Below are 23,023 nucleotides of genomic sequence, written 5' to 3' on the forward strand. Positions count from 1 at the left end.
CTTGTGAGTGTATAAATCTCTGGCCAATCACTGGTCAAGGCCAATCACATCGTTAATCAGCCGATGCCGAATACTAGCCCATCAATCCTGCGCCAAATGGGGCATAAAAATAAGTAAAAAAATTAAAAGGAATATCAGAAGATAAAGTTAAAAAAAAAAGGGGGTGATTTAAAATTTGTGTACACCTGCCTGTCCGTTCAAAGAGCAGAAGAAGCCGTTGGCTCCACTGGTCTTTTCTCCAGGCTCTGGGGTTTATGAAGCTCTGGGTAGATTCACACTGAAACCCCAGTAATAGGGTCAGAAGGATCACACTGCCTCTGTGTGGTTACAGCAGTTTAATATTGCTGAGTTTCACTCTGTGTTGTGGCCCACCGATAAAGGGCGTCAGTCGGGGTGTGTGTATGCGGCGTGTGTGTCCTGAACAATTTGTCGTAAACGATGAACAACTCGTCTCATTGTACAAACAAGAAGCCAAAAATATTTTGGACACGTTTGCCGTCGTCTTGCACTGGTGACATCGTTTGGAGCTAAATGAGGTCACAGGAGGCCCAGACGTCTGCGTTTTTTTTCCAGTCGGTTCTGCCTGTACACCCACACGACAGGATACAGCAATAACAATGTTTTAGTGGTAATTGTCTTTAAAATAGTTGAAAGTATTGGACTTACTGGAAAAAATAACAGATGTTGGAAATTAAATTTGTTAAATGTGAATGACTGTTTTGTAGGAATTGCTGTGTTTTGAATAAGGTTCAATGGTCATTTGTAGCAATTGTCGTGACTAAACAAACGTTTCAGAGCCGGACAATAGATTCCAGACAAGGTGAGGGCTACAGAAAAAAAACCTGGTTTTAAACCAGGAGACATACTTTTTAACAAACTAAAGCAAGTCTGAGACCTCCAAGGTTTACCGTGTCGGGATCAAGAGTGTTTTGAGTCGAGAATCATAAACTTTAGAAAAGCAACAATGCGGCGCTTCATATAAACTGAATGGAAAGGTCAACATGGGGTCGACAGTCAAATTTCAAGTGCTGCAAAGGTTTGAAATGTGTTCAATGAGAGTTTATTATTTCCTAAATGCTAGAGAAAAAGAAAGTGGGGGAAGAAAAAAAAACCCACCACTTCTTTTCAATTATTTTCCCCCTTTGTTTTGGCATTGTTGTGTGAAGGTTGCACGTTGAGAAGGACCTTAATTAAGATTTCTGTGCCTGGGGCTCAGTTTGCAAGCGATATTACATTAAAAGCGAGTCAAAGCCAGATACAGATCATTGGCTACTTGGGTCAAGTCATGTGATTATCAAATGTGTAATGTTGTTACCAGGAGAAACAAATGGAGGAGGGAAAATTCATTCTCCACCTGCCATCGTGTCCACTTTTATTTATTTTTTTTAGCTCAAAATGACCTTTAATCATGAAAAGAAAAGTGTGTTGCTGTATTTTCAGTTTTGTATATAAGAAGCAAGTAGCTTGTCTTTGTTTACGTTTTATCGAATTTTCTCGCCGTAATCCAAAACAATCCTTGCCTCAGATTATATCTATTTCAACTGTATGTTAGTTACAGGTGAATCTGTGTGTTGTGTCTGGGAGAGATAAACAGTTATAACATTAACACAGCAGGTTAATATAGTTGATGACTGGAAGCAGGATCAGTGTATTGATTAAATCCAGCCTCTCTCTCTCTCTCTCTCTCTCCGTCACCGTCTCTCTCTCTTTTTCAGTCCACTGCCCTCCCTACACCTGCTCCCTCTCTACCCTTTTCTCTTTGTTTGGTTTTGAAATTCAGGCAGGTTATTACACGGAGAAGGTTATTGCCTGCTGCGAAGGGGGCATAGACTTCTAGTGACTACCTTCTGAGCAGCTCATATGTCTCGCTCAGCTTCTTGCCCCCCTCCGTGGTCTGTTAGCAGCTTTGCCTCTTTGCGCTCGCCTGGTGGTGGTCCCGTTTTATGTAGATCCCACTGTGCGAAAAAAAAAAAAAGAAAAGAAAACCCCCGGCTGATCAGATGGAGATGTTGATGTACTTCCTTTTACACAGAAAAAAAACGAGAAGTACATGCATGTTGTATATCACTGTCAAAATACTTAAATATTATCACATATTCAATACAGTTGTTAATCATAGATGGATGGATGGATGGATGGATGGATAGAAAGAACTTTAGCAATCCCTTCAGGAAATAAGGATAGGCTAGGTAGCTAATACGTAATCACCATTTAGTCGCCTTACCGTAATTAAGCGTATTTAAGTATACAACATACATACATGTTTTTTCCTCTACAAGCGTCTTGGAAAAACGGGTCAAATGCAGTGACAAAAAAATAGTAAATGAGTCTATGGAGAGGTGTGGAGGGAGGGACAGAGGGAAAAAGGGAGGGAGGGCTGGAGAGACTGCTATTAGCTGCTAATTCTGAAACAAATTATGCAATTAGCTCAGGCATCGGGATGTAGGCCATGGAAGAGGACAGCGTAACCTTCATTCGATCTGCGGCGCGCTAAACCTCAGAGCGAGTACGACCAAGAGAGAGAGAGCCGCCGTCCTGATTTATCGTTAGCATTTAGCATTTATTTCACCTGATCAAAAACACCAACAGCGTCCATAAGTGACACTCGAGTTTCCCTTTAAGGCCTTTATTTCTCCTGTTAACGCAGGGGGGTTTCCATGGGTGTCTGCGTGCGCTTGTGTGTGTGTGTGTGTGTGTCGCTTTTTGAAAAAAATTCTCTCGTCCCTAAAACAAAGAGGTAATTTCTCTGTCCACATATGATAATATTGTCCAGGGAGCCGTGCAATTTGCTGCCGCTGTGCGACTGTGAAACAGAGTGAAGGTGTTGATTTCAAGGTGTGTGTGAATTAGAAAATGCATGAGTGCAGCGCTTTGTGAATTCTTCTCTGTGTGTGTGTGTGTGTGTAGTGCAGCGCTTTGTGGATTCTTCTCTCTGTGTGTGTGTGTGTACGTGTGTGTGCGTCCAGGACCAGCTAACACATGTGTTTGTATATGAGGCAGCATCAATAAAGGTCTTAAACAGCCAATAGTAGCTCTACTTAAATGTCTGCCAAGCACGGGGCCAGTGATTGGTCGACGGCGGAGCACAGTGAGAAAGTCATTAATTCTGAGTGAACCATTTATTTGTTGTGTAGAAGGCAGCGGGGCAAGAATCACTCTTGTTACAATGAAGCGTTCGGCGACAAATAAATACAATATTGTACAATAAGGCGGCTGCAGAACAGTGTGTATCACAGTTAAAGGGGACTGTGATTGAAAAGGTTTAAGTTCAATCAGTGTCGAACAGCTTCATTTGGACCGTGATTCACTGAGGATGTAGAGATCCTCACTGGTCCTCCTGATAAACACTCATCCTGTAGCTCCCCCCCTTTCAGCTACTGCAGACTTTAACTGAACAATGCTGACATTAGAGGTTGGCCAAGCCTTTTTGTGACTTCCTCACATTGTGTTTAACACCAGTGAACAAACCTTTTCTGTCAACATTTATCCAAAACAGGCTTTTAGTTGAGATAAAAACCAATGTTTTGATGATCCCTCAGTTTACATGCAAGTAAAAAATATCTCTAAGTTGTAGTTCTGACGTCTCTTTAAAGCTATTTCAGTATATATTTTACCACTAAGGCTGATGACTGTTACATCCCTGGAACATGTGTGTTGTGTTGCAGCAGTTGACTTCGCCCGAGTCTGTTGCTAAAAGCTGTGTGTGGCGCCGGTTTGGGATAATGATTTGGGATGTTATCAGTGCGGAGCAGGGAAGTAAACAGGGGCGCTATCTACAAAAGTTTAGCCATATGTTAAATCAGTGGCAGAGGACAGGAGGGAGAACAGCTGCTTCCCCCACTGCTATCTGACAGCTTACAAACACACACACACACACACACACACGCACACACACTCAATGTAAATAATCCCTGAAACCATATTGATTATTCTTGCATGCAAAGAGGTTGAGGAAAATTTAATGTGCCCGAACAAATATGTTAACATTTTTTTTTAAATAATCCCTGAATCTGTTTTTTTTTTTTTTTAAAGAGATTCGCATTTATCGCGGATTGTAGACGATCGTCTCATCTGGTGACGTCTGACGCTCTATTCTGAAACGTTAGACACACGTTTTGACAAGACATCTGGAAGGCTGTGCAGACCAGTGATCAAAATCAAACCAATGTGTAAACAAAACAGGGCTGATATGCAGTATTAGTCAGCCAGCTGTCGGCATAAAACTGGTGCAAATTAGTCTCTTTCAGATTATTTTTTTTTTATTTGTTAGTGTCGTTGGTATTAACAGGCAGACATGAAGTGAACAGATAGAAGTGTGTTTTAATTAACGTTGCCTTAATTGGACAAAGATTTAAAAAAAACAACGCATTGGAATGACCTTACTGTAAATGACCAACGTGCGGAATTATTGCAACGCTTTATTCTTGTTTTGTCAGACTGTGACCACAGACCTTGTCTTTCGTGCCTGTATTTTCACAGCTGAACTACAGCTCCCATAATGCACCACTGCTTAATTAAAGTTGCTATTAGCACACATGAAGCCCTGTGACAAACCCATTTTTACTACTTGAAGTCCTCGTGCATAATCGTGTAATGGACTCTTGGTCCCGATGTGGTGTCTAAATTCGGATCCTGTGGCTAAAACTGTGGAGCACGGACTGGCTCGGGAGCCATAACGAAAGGCAAAAAGTTTCCCCGCAAAAAAAAAACAAACAATAAAGAAAGTAAATGTAGCTCAATCCAATGGATGACATACAACCAGCAAATGTAAACAAAGCCGTTTTCCGCATATAGCGCCACCTGCTGACACATTTTTGTCCAGTCTGCACGCTAACTACTTCCTGTGCAAAATTAGTTTGAACGCAGCGTAATGATGGAACAAAACTTTCTTAATAAATGTATGGGAAATAGTGACATAACGATGAGGCGCTGTAGGTCCAGGACGTTGTAAAGTGCCCCCTATTGGCACACTGCTGCTGGTAGCGTACAGCATAACAGAGGGAGGAAGCTCTGTACTTCATATAGCCATGGATACTGTTCAGTGTTCAGACCTGTTCTGCTTTAAATTCAGTGGACAATCATTTACGGTCTAAATGCAAATTGAAAACATGCAGAACTGCTTGTACTTTTATCATTTTTTCATTCATAATTCATCGTCCTTTACTGTTAGATTGTACAAACTCGTGTAGTTCTAGCGCTCTAACAAACGGACGATCAGATCCCGTCTCCAACCCTCCAGTGAGAGTCACAGTTTTCCTTCCGTGTGTCGACACTCCACAATCCACTACAACATGCACATCTGGCTCACCCAAATTCTACTACTTAGCTAAATTACATTACTTTCGCCTCTAACAAGGCGCGCTGTGTGTTGCGGTGGACGGGGGAGAAAAGCCGGAGAACATGGCTGGAGACAAAGGAGTGGAGTAGCTAACACGGTGTTAACAATTGCTCAGTGAGTTCCTCCGCTTTCCATTACACTCACTTTGCACCTTTTAACCTTGTTAGCGGGCCACGGCAGCTCGCTGCCCCAGAATGCTTGTTCCATAATTAAGGGTGGCTCAGGTGTTAGATTTATGGAGATTTGCAGGCCTGTGATTAAAATTGAAATTTAATTCTGTTAATCTTGAAGAAGCGAGGGATGAGGAATATTGGATGTGAAAGGGGAGGGAGGGAGGGACGGTTTGGGTGGCTGGCGAGCCACATATCAAGGGGAGATACTTCACACAGGCTGTTCAAACATGGACTTAAAACGTGCTTATCTCCCAAAAGGTTAATGAGGAGCGGCTGGCTGTGCCTGTTACAAACGCACAACAGAGGTCTCATCTACGGCTGCACAGTAGTGCGGGAAAACGCGCACGCACACGCACACACACACACAAACACACACGCGGGATGAGCTGCAGGCATCAGAAGCCTACAGCCTCACTGATAGAATTCTCGTTCCCAATAACATTCTCAGACGACTTAATTACTTTCCCGTTTGATGCGGCTCACAAGAATAAGTCGACTGTAGATGGAATCTCGCTTTGTTATGTCTGTGTCACTCACTTCCTGTCTGTGATTCTGCTGCTTAAGTCACAGAAGCCGGTTTAGGCAGGACGGGGCAGGACTCTGAGATTAGAAATGCTGCTGGGAAATTTAAGCTCACGTTGTACAAATAAAAAGACAGCAGACGGTTTCAGTCTTTAGATCGGGTTATAATAATGGATGTCCATGTATAGTTTTGGTGAAAACGTGCATTTTTCTATAGGAAAACTATGGAAATGTCATTTATTTATTTGATTTCAGTGTGTATTTCAAAGTAGCTGATGAGACCATCAATTTTTTTACAACATTTTGATATGAAAAAGTTTAAAAAAAGTTTAAAGTTTCCAAACAAACTTTTTCATTAATTTTGTTATTTTAATTTAATTTGAATGGCAACAGGAATAGCAATATACCATAGAGCAACATTTAACCAATGTCCATGCACTTGGAGGAGTGATAGTTATGATATGATGTGCATTTATAGCCCCACCTGCAGGGAAGGAAAAGGAGTTGCGTCCATTATGTTTATCAGCACTTTAAACAGATCATGTTCAACATCTATGACTGTCGGATCCTGTAAAGGATGTGCGTCAAACGCACTCTGACCATGAAAAGTACAACATTTTTGTACATTACAGATAAGGTGTCATCACATCATTCCATCACTGCATTTCAAAATCCCATCCAGTCTTGTTCAGGCCCTGATGTTGTATATTTCTGTGATCTGTGTTCACATGTGGGGACTTTGTTTACTGCAGCAGCGCCCCGTGTCTCTGGCCAGTGCCGTGTCAGCTACAGAGATGAATAGCTTTCTGCTGTCAGCCCACTAAGTATTCCAGCCAATGATGAATCGTTGCTCTGACTGACGCCCAAATTGGGTTCGGAAGAACAAACCAAAAAAAAAAAACTCGGCCTCTGGCTACGGCGTCCCATCATCTGTTACTGTGTCTTTGCCCCAAGGCCGCACAAGGTATATCCCCTTTTGTGTGCTCAAGGCCTCCGATAAATAGGAAAGACAAAGGGCCTTTCAGAAACCTGTCACACTCGTATCATTCTCCTTTAAAATGGTGCTAATGTCTTTTTTTTTTTTTCCTTTTTCGGTTTTGCTTTCGTTGTAAAACTAAGGTCTTTGAACATTTGATTTGCTCTCTTTTTTTTACTACCTCGTAATGTTATAAATGTTTCCCCTCATTATCTCATCCTTCTGAAGTTGTTGGTGGAGGAGTTGAAATTCTTCAACGTGAGGGCTGAGTTTATGAACGTGGTGAGGGTTCTCATGTCAAATATATATATTTTTTTTTAACAATCTTGTTATTAAACCCTGCTGAAACACCGTCAGTGGCGTGCGCTGTGATTCTGTCCAACAGTCACAGCCACTTGACTTCCTTTTGAAGTGAATGAGTCTCATAGTGTTTTTAGAACAGACTGAGTGACCCTGAGGCATAATGGGAACTCCAACTTCAAACCTGCTCAGGAGTGGTGAATAGGGAATAAAAACATTAGCGGAAACATCTAACAGTTTGAACCGTGAAGGCCATAACCTTCATATTAATGGATGGAGTTTAAAATAGAAATTATTTCATGATCTTAGACTGTGACTCTCTGCCAGGAAGTCTTTAAGAGGTCATTCGTATGAAGCATTAAAAATATTTAAAAAATCAAAAACATGAATAAAGAGCCAGGTCAGGGTTCAATATAAAGGCAGCAAAGAGGGCCACTCTCCATAGCTTTAAACTCACCTCATTAAAAATTATTATACAAAATTCAATAACAGCACAAGTACTTGGCCCACCAATGGTCTGTAAGAAATTAAATTTAAAAATTGAAACCATAATGTTTAATAAATAATTTGTTATTTTTGATTGCAAGCGATAAACATGGAACCACAGGTTGGACAACATAAGATTTTTTTGTCTGACCGTAGTGTCCCCTGATGTACACTTATGTCTTTAGTCTGATGTCCCCTGATGTACACTTATGTCTTTAGTAGGGATGTCCGGAAATATCGTCTGACCGATATTAGCATAATCATGTCATATCTGTAAGATTCGTTATCGGTTTGTCCTCCGATAATGAAAATCCGATAACGCAGGCTCTGGGGTTAGCCAAATATTGTGGAATCGCCTGAAAGGTCCTGAGACGTTTACCGCAGATTTCGGGGCTCCATATATCAGAATCGGAAATTAAGTGTTTGGACAATATCGGCATATCGGATATCGGCAAAAAGTTAATATCGGACATCCTTAGTCTTTAGTTATTTTTTTTTCAGCCATCTTTTTTCCCTTTTTTCTATGTGTCTATTCGTGTCTCCCGTCCTTGTTTCTCTAAGTCCTCTGTGGTCGCGAGGATAATTTACTTTGTCATTATGAACAAATCAAAGCAAGCAAGTGCGCATTTCACGTCATCTGATAACTGATACTCTTTAATGGGGCACTGGAACAGTAATTAATTTCAAAAACATCCCATTTATTTGTTCTGGAAGTAAACGCTCCCGCCAAAGCGGCATAAATCCTTGCTGTCGCCGAAGCTCAAATTAATTCACGTCTCGAGTCTGTTTGCATCCTTTGAGGATTTAATTATCTCAGTGAACAGGCTCTGGTTGTGCTGAATATATATATATATATATATAAAAAAATATTTATAGCAACATCAACCCCCCTGCCCCCACTCCTCAAAAATGTGTTAAGTGTTCATTTAGACGTTTCAAGGCAATTGGCCTGAACCTCCTGTGAATCTGACCCTCATTGTCCATGCTCTGTGATAAAAGGCCATGGGTCATTGGACACACGCATCTGACCAATCATCCTTGATTCAAAATGTCCTCTTGTTCTTGAGTTGTCAAATGTCTAATTGTCTTGTTTCTGACTGCAGATCTTCGCCATATTTGCCTTTGCTACAACTGGAGGCTACACAGGCACAACCAGCGTCAACATCCAGTGTCCAGGGAAGGAAATACAGGAAGTCACTGCAGACTTTAACTACCCCTTCAGGTGAATGTGTGATCTCAGACCTCACTGAATGGAAATTAAAAATTAAAAATGGATTCAGAATTTTCTATTAAATTTGCCCCTTTTAATTACCCTTGGGTTGAGTTGAAAGCAGAGGGTTTTAAAATATTTAGTGAAATGGTGCTGATAGCCAAAGGTTAGTGTAATTACTAAACATTAAATTGGTCTTAAAGTGAATCAAATTCAATTTTTTTTCATATCCTGATTTTTAAGTATAAAGTTATATTTGTCTCTGTACAGGTTGATGAAGCATCCCTACGATGTTCCTGACTGTAAAGTCAATGAGACCACCACCACTGCACACTACCTGTCAGGAGACTATGCTTCTTCAGCGGAGTTCTACGTCTGCGTTGGGGTGTTTGCCTTCCTGTACTGCATTGCCACACTAGTTCTGTACTTGGGTTACCAGCACCTGTATAGAGAAACCAGCCGTGCTCCCATTGTGGTACGTTTATCTAAACTCTCCTTATCTTTCTCGTGTAAAATACTCGTCATCAGCCATGTCCTGCTCTGCTCGTGTTTCACACGAGGGGGTGGGTCTGCATTCATCAAATTGGGCAATGTTTATATTTTGTATTCATTGGTCATAAGCTGGAGAATTTAAAAGTTTCTGCTTGGTGCTGAATTCCAACAGGAGGTCAGAGAAAGTTCGCTCAGCGGAGCCGTGCTAATGAAACAGGCTCTGCTCTCAAAGCAACTTTCACTCTATGTCGATCTAAAAATACTCTGTAAGGTAGAGTCAGGCTGTGAGTTGACTGCTTTGACTGTTTCCTGTAAGTCTCAGCAAGTAACTCAGCTACAGCTTTCTCCACAAGAACAGATGATAAATGTAGCTTTTGATATTAACAGTGGACAGTCAGTCACAGCAGGACAGTCTGAAGCATACAGCAACCCAGTGCCCACTTGTCTGTGTAGCTGTACACCACTGACACCGTTGCAACGAGACGTTAATTACACATCAAACGGAGTTACTTCCTGGTACTTGTCCCTGTGGTGGAAACCTCCATTCAAATACTAATCTTCTTTTGTTTTCCATCTTTCAGGACCTTCTGCTGACTGCCGCCTTTGCTTTCCTGTGGCTGGTGTCGTCCTCTGCTTGGGCCAAAGGCTTGACTGATGTGAAATACTCCACGAGTCCTTCAACCATTGTTAGTATCCTTGATGTGTGCAAGCAGGAAACCACCAAGTGCACTGCAGGTGCCATGCCTCACATGGGCAGACTCAACGCTTCAGTGGTTAGTTCTTTGTCTTTTCATTTTTTAAAACTTTAAAATTTTTAAATCAGTTTGTTTTGAACTATAGCCTGACATTTTTTTCATTTCCCTATTGTCCTTCTGCAGATTTTCATTATTATTAAAGAGAGTACGTTTTTTTTATTGTTTTTTACACATCACAAACAACTGTATTTTTTTACTCTTATTTATATCAGTCGGGTTAAAAAATTAGCATACACATAAAAATATCCTAGCTGGCTCATATGGATTGACGGCTGTGATCACGTGACCAGCTGCACAAGTGTCAGCTCCATGAGTTTCCTCTATAGTCTAACTAATTTTAGGGGTCATGATCCAAAAAAGTCTTGTTGTTTTGACAGACCGACCTAGCACACCTGCATGCTAACAGCCTCGCGAACAGATTGACAATTATAAACACGCGAGTCAGCATGAGTCTTTAAGGATTTCCTCACAAATCGCCCCCTAAAGGAAAAAAGACTCTGGTATAAATCAGCCGGTGTCAGGGCCACAGACACCTACGGCTCCTTATCGCCACACGCAGGCGGACACGCTCACAGATTGATAGGTTGATAGTAGCTCTGACAGGCAGGACGACAGGCGGCGAGGTACTGAGGTGTTCACAAGAGTGTGCACCAAGTGGAGGCAGGCAGAGGGAGTCACTGATGGACAGGAAGAGGCAATAACGTGGGCCAGAGGCAGTCGTTACAAGGACACTGCTCACAACTGCCACACCTGACACCGGCTTTCTGGTCCTCATTAGGAAAAATATAATCATCTACAGAGAGACCAAATTATGATGCTTGTCCTTCAGCACATCTGTCACCAGGAAATAGAAATAGGAACCGTGCTCCTGGAGTTTAGTTCCAGCACAGCAGCTGCCACCAACAAAAAAAAACACTGAAGTTTCAGCTGTCATTCAATGCACAAAATTGGTCCAAGTTATTATAACTCACAAATTAAGACGAATGATTCCCCATAATGAGAAAACGCGTATTTTCCTGTGACATTTTTGAGGTCGGTTAGAAATCTTTTTTCTTATGAATCAGATTCCTTTTCACGTTTTATTTCAAACTATTGAAATTCCTAAGTGAAGAACCGACCTTCTGGCTGATACGTACAGTAGATACATATATTCTATCTTACTTCTCGAAATTCATGACAACACGGAATCCACTGTTTAGAAAAGTGCAGCTGATGTCAATGGTTCTTCATCAGATGCAGTGTTATCAATTGACTATTGACAAGATTTTGAAGGAAATCTAAACTAACAGGTTACCAACAGATTTGCTGTGACTCACTCCAATTAATGCCGTGACTAGCTTCGACTAACGGCGGAAATTCGTGATTTTTCAACGTTTTTTTCAGATTTATTCACACACAGAAAGTGTGCTGTTGAAGCCTTCATTGTCCTCTACAATTTGGTTTGACAAAATCACGCCTGTGAGCCAGGATGAAGGGCAAAAATGTTTATGGCGTACTACTGGGGAATGTAAACAGACCGTAAGAGGTGTGGCAGTGTAACGACCAAATCTGGCCGCAGGTCGAGGACATTGGACCCAATGGACACCGGGGACCCAGTGTATAACGTACTTTCCCTAACTGTTCAAGATGGTTCCTCCAGAAGGTTCCAAACCGACTTGCAATGATGAAATATTTAGAAACCGACCCGAGCAAAATATCTAAGAGCATGTAGCCTACAGACTGGCACTGCAACCGCTGCTGCTGCTTATGTGAGTGCGCATAAACAGACAACAGCTTGTGTAACTGTCAGAGAGCATTTAGGACACACTGTATCATGCACAGCTACGCCAGACTCCATTTGTTTCCTTCCTTCGGCGTCTAGCAGAGCACTGCTAAGCTGCTGTTCCATTTCATGGTTCTGTCGTCGCGCTCATCCACCATAGGCAGGAGTCTTCGCCGACCTGCTCGGCAGATCATATCTTTTATTATTTACCCTGCAGAAGAAGTGTTCCTTCCATTTCAAGATCGGTTTATTATTATTATTATTATTTTCTTCAGAGTAGGAATTTTGTCTGTTATTGTAATATGTTAGTTTTTTTTTTTTACACCAGAGAGAACACAAACAAGCCCAACCTTGAAATGACTACACGTGTGGTATCACCCTAGAAATAGCAGCCGTCCTATGGAGATGAAAGAATAAGAAATGAGTCAGAGAAGACGTCTCATAGAGGAAGCAGGAAAAGAGGCGCACACAGCGCCGAAGAATAGGATTGTCATCATCACAGCTCACAGGAGAAAAAAAAAGAGAGAGAGAGAAACACCTTTGTTAGAACTAATATAAATATAATATTGGGCTGGATTTCTGGAGGCTTGGGAGTTGCATCAAGTCTCTCAGCAACCATGCATACAATATTATAGCGTTTCTCACAAGATGTGTCGGTGTGTGCGTGTTCCAATAAAAACAAGTGAAAGACATCTTTATAGAGTTGCCAAGTAGTTCAACAAAAATATATAATATCAAAGCACTCAGGAACAGCGTCTGGAATGTTCTCAAAGTACTTTAGTGTTGTCGCCGGGTTTGATTCAATACGACGAAGGGTCATTTAGGCAAGTGTTACCTGGAAAACTATTATTTCACAATAATATTTAGTTGTTTTTTTTTACTGGCCACATGGAAGCAAATGTTGCTGAAACACTTTTGTCTTTACAGCAGAGAATACCACTGGTTGCAAGTTTGATTTCTGGTTGATCTTTCTGTGTAGAGTTTGAATCTGTGTGTGTAAACATGGTCAATAGAGCATTAGGTTGATTAGACACTCTAATTTGACCATAGTCTCTAAACTAATGTTTTCAACATAAGGGTCGCGACCTCATGTGGGGTCGTCTGGAAGACAAACGAGGCCCGAAATGTTTAGTAATTGATAAAAATAAAACAATAATAATTCAAGCATTTTTTTCAACTAATTATTTGCCACAAATGTCACATGACATTTGTCTTAATTTTTTAGGGTTTTTTTGTTTTTGTTTTAAAAACTCCTCTATAGTTTTGCTACAGCTAGCGTAGAGAAGAAAACAGTCTTCTATTTACACGCTGAGCTCATCATGCACGTGCACTGACATGGAGCTGAGTTTCCACAAAACCGTCCTATCATTTAGAGAAAAAAGTATAGAGGCTCTTCTCAAAATAGATCAGCCCGCTTTCAGAAAAGTCAAAGCGGAAATGAGCAGGAGCGACAGCCTCCCCACCAGGAGTCAGGTGCGCCGCGCACATCAAAGTCAAAAGGATCGGTGAATGATGCACAAATGAAGCCTCACATGTGCCAATTCAAACTTCTATGTGTCAATAATGACCTCACTCTGCTATGTGATTACTCAGAATTCATTCATCCCAGGCTGAGGTGGGAATATAGTCCTGGCTCGTGGAAGTGTGGCTCCCAGAAGGTGATGGGGAGGCAGGAGGATTGTGTGAATGGAAAGGCTGTGAAGTTGTTTGGTGAAGTTTTTTTTTCTTTCCTTTTTCCGTTGCCCTTTGAGAAGCATACTCAGAACGAAATTTTTTGGTCTACTGTTCGTTGACTTGATTACGGCTTTTTAACGTTGGTGGAAATATGCTGTGATTCCTTCAGATTCTCAAGACTGTTTTTTTATATTTTGCCTAAACTGATGAAAAACTCAATTTATTCCACTGTCTTCTCCTGAATCTTTGCAGGATATCAACTCAGAAGGTTTTCTCTAAAGTCTCTTTAAGTGAAAGTGAACTACAGTACGTGTCATTGTGACCGCTGAAAAAAGTTAATATCGGACGTGTCGTTATGACCGCTGAAAAAAGTTAATATCGGACATCCCCAGTTGTAACTCTCCGGATGCCTATTTGTTTCTACGACCTATGGACCATTTTTGTGTTAGCGAGTTGATTTTCAATAACTAGCTATTCAGTCGACTTCCTTTGGGTCTGCAAAGAAAACCTTGTTAAACAGCTAAAATGTTCACCCTCTTTTACAGAAATATATATTTAGCGTCACAGTTGAGTGGCACCTATTGTTTTGAAAAGCAATTTTTAAAGTCAAACCTGCATCAAAACCAACAAAAACCTGTTTTCGCAGAAATAAGCCCATGCCACGTGCAAGTCACATCCCGGAAAGGAATCGTTACCGCGCGTGTTGCAATCAATCAATCAATCGTTGATGTCTCATCATTTTTAAATGACCCATTATGTTTTAAAGCATAATTGAGTCTAAGAGGCTGAATTAAGTGTTTGTCGTCGGCGTATTGACTCCTTTAGCTTGTTTACGTAAAGTGAATTGACAACAGCTGGTTAGATTTTTGTAAATTATTAAAGTAAATAAAGGATACTGGAAGATTGATTTGTATTGGTTTGTGGGGTTGGTGGGCGACGAAGTACGGCTAGTACAGGTGGCTTTAAGTACTGTGTCTGCTTCATCAGAGAATTGTTAAAGTTGAACCCCAAACATTTAAAAACAAACTGTCTGTTTGGTTAGTAGAAAGAGGAAGACGCTGCAACAGTCAGCAGGCATCCCAGAAAATCCCTTCCTGCTGCACATTTGTCATCTCAATCGGAGAAATATTCCCATACCAAAGTACTGCCTCGGGGGCTAAATAGTCTACTGTTGCCTTTGGCTTGCTGTTTTCAACACGAGTGTCATGTTTTTGATGCCCACTAGGTGTATGTGGAACTGCCTTGAGCCATTGCGATTGCTCAGCATGGAGGACGCAGGAGAAGGAAGTGTAGAAGAAGCCTGTGCTGTTTTTGTTTTTTTGGGGTTTTTTTTTTTCTTTCTGTGTGAAACAAACAGTTACTGTACGTTAAAGGAAAAAAATACAGAATTGCCAGTCCTTGTTTACAGAAACGTACAAGTTGAAAATTGTAATAATAATTCACACCAATGGTAATTTATGGGATAATTCTAATCAATTAAATTAAATCTGCACTTATTTTTTTACCTTTTTTCATAAATATGCCATTATTTATTTAATATTTTAAAAACTATTAAGCTACAGTATTTTTTGCCATTATTATTTTTAGATTCCAAAGATCTGCCTTTTTTATTTTAAAAAATCCACAAATATACTCTTGGTTACTTTAAATAATTTAAAATCTGTCCTTATTTTCTTAGAATATTTCCCCATAAATGTACTATTATTAACTTTTTTTTAAAAAGTAAACCATAACCTAATAAACCTTATTTATTTTAACACATTTAAGTCTTCCATTATTTTACTTAAAATGTGAAAATCAGCCCTTATTTTAGTTAAACATAACAAAAATCTACCCTTATTTACTTTTTTATCATTATTATTTTAGAAAAATCTGCTTTTTTCCACCTTGAGTTGGTGTTTCATGAAAGCACATAAATCATGTATTATTTGTCCTATAAGGTACAATAAACCTAGACTGTGTGTATGTGTGTATGTATGTGTGGCCACACATTGTCCTTCTATATAATTCAGCATCGCTCACAGCCTCGTGACCCTCAGTGGACCAAACACACTTTCTCTCTCCTTGCCGTGTTCATTCATCTCCTGTGAAGGCTGTGCTTCTCTCATTTTCATTGTAAACCTCCCTGTCCTTAAATCTGCACTTGAATGAATCAGAGGCCACGGTGATTCAGGGAATAGAGACCAACTGTGAGTTTTTCAGCAAAAGATTTTTACCAATGTCAGATACATTTTCATTTTAAGAACACACTATTGTCGAGAACATTCTTGTAATTCTACACATACTCATATTTCGGGTAGGTATGACCGATAACATTGGCCGACCTGTAATATTGACCCTGTATATGTAAGAATCTGTAAGAATCGTTGTTGCTTTTTCTTCCGATATTGAAAACCTGATAACACATGCGTTCTCACCACACCTCCTCACTCCCCCCTCCCATATCCTTAATTGTTAACTCCGTCATAACACACGAAAAGAGCTTTAACAATGATAAACAAACGTCTTGTCACTAGATGGCAGCGTTGGCGCTCATGTTATTTATCTCTATCAATAATCAGGGGATTGTATGCAGAAAGCTAGCGCGATCAATATATCATATCGGACATCTCTAATTTTGGGTATTCCAGAGGCGTGAGAGACAGTAACGTTCTCTACCTTTACTACTTATGTGGCTTTCAACATTTTCGACACAGATTTGGCCAAATTGGAAAACATATTTAAGTCACTTTGAATAAGCTTCACCAGACTAAAACCTTAAAGTTAAATGTAGACACTTTTGCCTTTTTTCCACTTAAATATTTTTTTTTCCCTTAAGTGTTTCCACAGCAATCTCTCTTCTGCAACATTAATGTCACTCTTAAGTAGCAAAAAGGAAAGTGCTTGTCATATGTAAGTGTTCTGCCTCTGCCATTTACTTCGGCTCCTCGGCTTCACTCTTGTCTCCCTCTAATTCTTCCCCCCATTTCCATGATGTTTGTTGTTGAAAAACCTTCCCTGATGTTTGGATCGTCCAGTGCGTCATGGCTGTGTGACCTGCAGTCGTCAGTTGATTTAAACAAGCCAATAAATACCAATTAGCACGCTATCAGCGCGGCGCCTATTTCCAAATGTGTTTGAATGCGTTAGGATCACGCAGTTGTGGACTTTGAATCTCACACCAAATGCCAGGCTAACAATGGCTTGTAACCAGCCATCACATTTTTTTCCCCCATTCTGGACTTATAAGGAAACTGGGGAACCTCAAAGCAACACGCTCAGAGACCTGTAAGGTTTTCTCAGTGGGATCTAAATCCCCTGTGGACGGTGTCTCCGAGTGGCAGAATATCTTTTTATTCATCTATGGCTTAGGGCCAGGTCACCTAAAAATAAATAATAACATTAATAATAATAATAATAATAATAATACTCTGGGGGACTCCAGGAGAGAGAACAATAATATTTTAAAAAAAATATTTTATAGTAGTTATGGTAAACTCTCCCTGAGAGTATACTTTAATATTTTTAATTTTAAAAATATTTTATAGTAGTTATGGTAAACATTATTCAAATATATTAGCTTTAAATATTCAATATATGACCTAAATAGTCTATTGTATTATTAAACTATAATTATTTAAAATAATGTTACATATTTATAGTTTATTTCATCTTGTTTTTAAGTGTGCCTTTCTTCAATTCCTGTGAATATAACAGCATTGTGTTCAACTCAATAGGCTCAGGTTTCACAGTGAATAAGAACTTTTCGAATATGTGTAAATTGAAAGTAGAAGTTACATTTCATTACGTATACATTTTGTGAAATGGTGGTGCATTGTGGGAACATTGTGGGAACATTAAATACGCGCAAATCGAAAGCTACTCGTCACAAAAAATATGCGCAAATCGAAAGCTACTCGTCACAAATTCACTGTTAGAAACAGAAACGCTACCGGAAAATGGTGTCGAATTTTACAGTGCTTCTTAATGGCATTATTGTAAGACTTGCGAACAGCAGTTTTGTGCAGGTTCTTAAAGAAAGCAGATCGTCCTCCCACCACCTCCAGGTTCACACACACTCCATGTTATACTAGTTTCCCTTCCCTACCTCCCACCTCCTTACTCCCATTCTTCTTCTCCTCCCAACTGTCAGATGGCTTGTGTGAGCCGGTCCCAAGCGGCCAGCGCGGCCGTCGGAAACTACTGACTAGCCATGTTCTTCAAACATCGCGGCACTACCAAAGCGTGGCCGGATGACAGATAGTCTCCTCAATGTATAGTGACAAACAAATTAGTGCAAAGATGCTTCTCGCTGCATACCAGATGTGTTGGGCTCTTTGGTATGGAACAGCCGATGAAAAAGTGTCCACGTCCCATCTGTGCTTTGCCGCAACCACTGGTGCAGCAATTTGTGCTGAACAAAGTAGTGCAAACAGCCCTCCTGATTGTATTTGCCGTCGTGTGAGGCATTAAAAATGGTTGGAAACGGGAGTTTGATAAGACTAGAGGGAGGTGGTTTATAGTTGATTTCTAAGGTGAAACAGTGAGAACATTTCAGATGAGATAAAGAAAAATGTTTTTTTTTTTTTATTATTTTGCCTCCATCACTACCTTCCCTCAGCTCAGAGTGCTTCACCGCCATCGCCTCCGTCCGGTGCTAAATCGTTGACAGCAGAACTGTGACGTTCATGGACCAATTTGTCTGTAACCTCTCACCTGCCGATTGACTTTTCCATTGTCCGAGTTTGGAGCCGTCTGACTGCCATGTCAGGATGCTGATGCACTTCCTGTCAAGGCAGGCATTATGAGACACATTGTCACCTCTGTTCTGCTACGGCACAATAAGTGTTAGGCTCTGGCCACCGACAAAAAAAAAATAATAATAAAAATACACATCCTACGAGCCAGAGCAGAGAATGGCATACAGTCATGCTTTGCTCGGCGACATGCGACATCAGGCGTGGAGAAGTCAAGCTCCCTGACAGGAAGGGATAACAGTGGGCGTGAGATGAGCAGCGGCAGCACAGCGAGAGGCAGAGACGTTCATGACCTGCTTAGTGCCATTACACAGCACACTTATCTCACTTACACTGCCTTGTAAATACACTGAAGGGCCTTTAATCAGAGGCGTGAGGCGACAAATCTCATCCAGGTCTTAGTCTCGAGCTTCCGGCGCGTGCCGCAATTGAGACATTCTCATGGGAGACAGTCTGCGTGAAATACTCTTTTTAAGGAGGGAAGCGAGAGCGCATCAAACTCGGTGCTGACTGTAAACCGTTTGGAACGTTCAAAGGCCTTGAGTTTCGGTTTTAATTGTCCAAAGACGTTTTAGTGAATGGAGGAAATACTATTTGGAATTCATTCAGCTCATTTTCCACTCCGGCTCCATCTCTCAGGTTGCGCTGACATTTCACCCTGTGGGTCTTGGTTCATTTTAAAGCTGGAGCATTTCTTTCTCTTCGCACACCGCGTTTCGTTGCTAAGAGCATTTTCACAAAATACAAAAAGAAAAAACAGGACATCCGAACGCAACGTGAAGTTCATTTAACATTTAGAGAGTATAAAAATGCAGGACATCCGAACGCATTTAACATTTAGAGAGTATAAAAATGGAAGGGCAAAAAAAAAAAAAAACTTTTTGAAGAATTTGTGGCACTCCCATACAGAGCCACAGCTCAAGCATGAAATTTAACATTAAAAGGCTTTTATTATAACGCCATTCTTCGGGTTGACCGCGGTGACAGGAAGGTGCATTAGGAGATGTTATGTGTTAGGTGCCATGCAACTATATGACTTTGTGACAATATTTCGCTTTTATACGGCCCGTGTTGTCACTTCGCCACTCTGTATTGAAGGATAGTGTACTTAACAGCAGGATCTCATTTTTTATAAATAAGGTCAATGTCCACTTGGGTTGGAAGATCTCCATATTTGGGAGTAGGGACGATCAAAAAGTAGCGCGTCATCCAGGAAAAGCCTCGACTTTCGAAGACTGCTGCATTGATAACATTGGTTCATATTCCAAAATGAAAGACTATATTTGAGCCAAAAGGCTCACCATTAATTTTCTAACCTGATTGTAACCTCAGGAAAACGAAAACAGCGGCGGCAGCTCACAGCGCCCCGCTCTCCGTCCTTCTGTCACCATTTTTACAGCCAGTCTGGTAATGAGGAGTTCAGGTGACTCCATAAATCTAATCCAAGTGCGGGGTTGCCTGGCACAGATNNCAGGAATAAATGCAAAATTTCATTTCAGAAAAAAAATGGAGGACGGATGTTTGAAAGAAAACTATGAGTCGTTTGAGTTGGTTTTACCAAACAGTTGACTGAACTCCATTTGACTGTTTTTGTTTTTTTGTGGTTCGATAATTTTTCGAGGAATTCTTCCCATTTTTAAACTATCTAATTAAATAGCTAAACCTCCAAATGCCTTGTGCAAATCATTTTTACAATAAATCTCTGATCGTGCGATCAAAATGTTTAATTTTTGAAGAACCATTGCATTCACTTGTTTACAGATCTTCATCAGTGTACACCGTGTTTCCACTGTATCCATAGAAAATGTCAAATAACCTGATGAAGGTGATATAGAAAAACCAGAGCTCAGCCCTGTAAGAACTGGTCAAAAACACTGACACAACAGACACCATGAAGGGTCGGTGTCTATGGCGATGACTCTGTGTCCTTGCCATTCGTGGCCAGCGTTGCAAATTCAAAGCAGATGGCCTGGCTACTTTGCCCCCACTGCTGCTAATCAGGTGCTAAATATCCATCAGTCTGCACTTGTGCATCACTTTTCTGTCTGTCCCCTGGTAATAATATCAGTACAGTTACTTTTTGTTTTTCGAGGCTTTGATATGTGTCTAAAAGATAAAGCTTTAGGCAAATGTTACGTTTAAATATAAAGCTCATAAGAATCTGAATAATATTTCACAGGTTGTAGAGATCAAGTCTTAATTATCACCACAGCAGAAGTTGAATTAGTTATTTAAATGTAAATGTTAATTACATTTTTTTATTTAAAACTGTAGTTTAATATAATTTGTCGCCATCACTGTTCATTACAATACTGTCATGTGCAATATGCAATAAACCTGTTAGAGCTGGTAATAGTTTAGCTCTGGCAAATTAGCTCAGCGTAAAAAAATAAATAAATACATGAATACAATTACGAGTAACATTACCAGAAAAGCACTTGAGAAGTGCATTTTATTTTTTAAACATTTATATTATATTTTTAGTTAATTCCTGCAACAGAACAACAAAGTTTAAAAAAACATTACACTGGGTGTAATCCTCCTTTCTACCATTAGGGGACTTAGGATACTCATTATTGAATTTTTTTTTAAAATACATATATTATTTTATCTGGCAATATATGGACTTGATATGTTGAAGATGATAACTTTTTATTTTCTTCCAGAACTAAAACAGATGTTTGTTGACTTGACACTGTCTGTCTGAGTACTCCTCACATACCCAGTACAAATGCTTTATACACCGTAATATTGACTAATACCATCCTTAATAGACTGCTAACACAGAGTCAATATTTATGACTTTGTCCTTAGGTATTATTCCAGAGTGAAGGAAAACACAAGTTTCAGCGAAACACAAATTAGAGATTCGCTTAGTGGCCCGGTGGTTTTTTCGAACTGAGTCACGCAGGGAGACGCTGAGAGAAAAATGAGACCAAGGAGAAGGGAGAGAGGAAAAGAGCGGGAGGGAGGGAGGTTGTGAACAGAGGCAGCAAGATTGGCAGTCAATGATTTCCCCCAGCGCCTGTTTAAATAGTGTCTCGCGTCGCTCATCTGACCCATTCGTTATGCTGAACCATGGGAGAATCTGATTGAGCTCATTATTCTTAGAGCTGATTCAGAAAGCAGAGTGAGAACGAGAAAGAGAAAGAGAGAGTGTGAGGAAGTGAGTGACTCCCCTCCATCTACTTGTGACACCAATGTTGTCACTATCACTACCGTGAGTCCCTCTGGCCACAACTCTCACTCTCTGGTCTGATTCTTCTGTGGCTCCAGGCCATTCTGCTACTCCTTCTGCTGGGGTGTCTTGCGGCCGTCGTGTGCAAATGCAGTGAGTTTGAAGGGCACGTCAAGGAACATTAAGACAGTCGGGAATTTTCTGCTTTTCAGCTTCTGCTTCGGACTAGAAATCTGCAAAATCTCTCAAAATTGTCCTAGGGCTCTCGGAAGATTGCATTTTCGTTCGTACTTATGAGAGTTAAATCAAGAATCTTGTATGGAAGAAATCTGTATATTGCATATCGCATTTTGTGTACAATGTTCTAGCCCTGTATATTATAAATAACAGCAGGTAGATGTCGCTCTGCTGTATCGCATTTTGTGTACAATGTTCTAGCATGGAGTTTATGGTATTGTTTTTCACTTTTTGACCAAGAAAACTTGCCTTCTGATACAGTCACTGTAGACATAGCTAAAGTACTACAGTCAATGGTGGAAAAGCAAAACCAAACTTCCTTAAAGGTCTGTATGGACTTTCTTGGTGTGCAGAGAGGTCACTTTGACGTATTTATGTTCATATTTAACAACTACTCAAGGGTTTGTTTTGAGTCGAGTTCTAAGAATTGTTCCTCTCAGATGGCGCTAATGCTAATGATAAGGCCGTCATATTGAAGCTACAGATTTCCAGGTACTCGCAGGGTTACTGTGCCTTACGTTCTACGCCCTACTCAGCGTATTTTAAGCTACCTGGCGCAAAATGTGCTGCGTTGGAGGAAAACACCAATAAAGAGCGTCTGATGTTACACACACACATCTGCCTCATAAATCAGAGCGGCGTGTGCCCGCCCTTACGCCTCATAAAGCTGTCAGAAAACGATCAGAGGTGGCATTTGGAGGATGACCTCTAAACCGCAGTACTGAGCGGCGCACACGGTTGATTCAGCGTCGGCGTTTCTGAAAACAGGAGATTTCCTTCTCAATAGGCTATTTCCTGAGACGTTTGAATAGAGCCACGGCCCTTTGAAAGTGAGAAGAATTGTTTTGAAATGATACAGACCTGGAGAGAAAAGGCTCCATTGACTCCTCAAGTGTGAACTCGGTCATTTGAATAAAAATCTTCTGAATACAGAAGAAGAGTACCACAGCCCGGTGGTCGTTCGTGGGCACCAGCAAGCACCAAGGTTAATGCTGAGGCTTTGTTTCCCCCTTTTTATGTAAATTATTACTCAATACTTTATGTCAGGATCACTGTCCATCATCCGGTGCGTAAGACGTTAGTAGTATCTTTAGGACTTCCTGTCCTTGAGTCCCAGCTATTGACTTCAAGAGGGGTCTCAAACTGTGACCAATGGGCTCGAGTGTTTCTTTTGGAGTACACTG

At 40.6% G+C, this 23,023-nt stretch overlaps 2 protein-coding genes across 2 annotated transcripts in view; both read left to right on the top strand.

The window, feature by feature from the left end:
* The window catches only part of adarb2 (adenosine deaminase RNA specific B2 (inactive)), a 155,938-nt gene that overhangs the window by 60,635 nt on the left and 72,280 nt on the right, over positions 1–23,023 (top strand). The window lies entirely within an intron of this gene.
* On the top strand, positions 7,905–10,321 carry LOC112486833 (synaptoporin-like). Its single transcript, XM_025054462.1, has 4 exons — positions 7,905–7,916; positions 8,899–9,017; positions 9,276–9,480; positions 10,079–10,321. Exons 1-4 carry the CDS (start codon positions 7,905–7,907, stop codon positions 10,304–10,306), a joined length of 564 nt encoding a protein of 187 aa, XP_024910230.1. The 3' UTR covers positions 10,307–10,321.

The sequence above is a fragment of the Cynoglossus semilaevis genome, chromosome 3 (assembly GCF_000523025.1).
Source record: "Cynoglossus semilaevis isolate Cse_v1.0 chromosome 3, Cse_v1.0, whole genome shotgun sequence".
NCBI lineage: Eukaryota > Metazoa > Chordata > Actinopteri > Pleuronectiformes > Cynoglossidae > Cynoglossus > Cynoglossus semilaevis.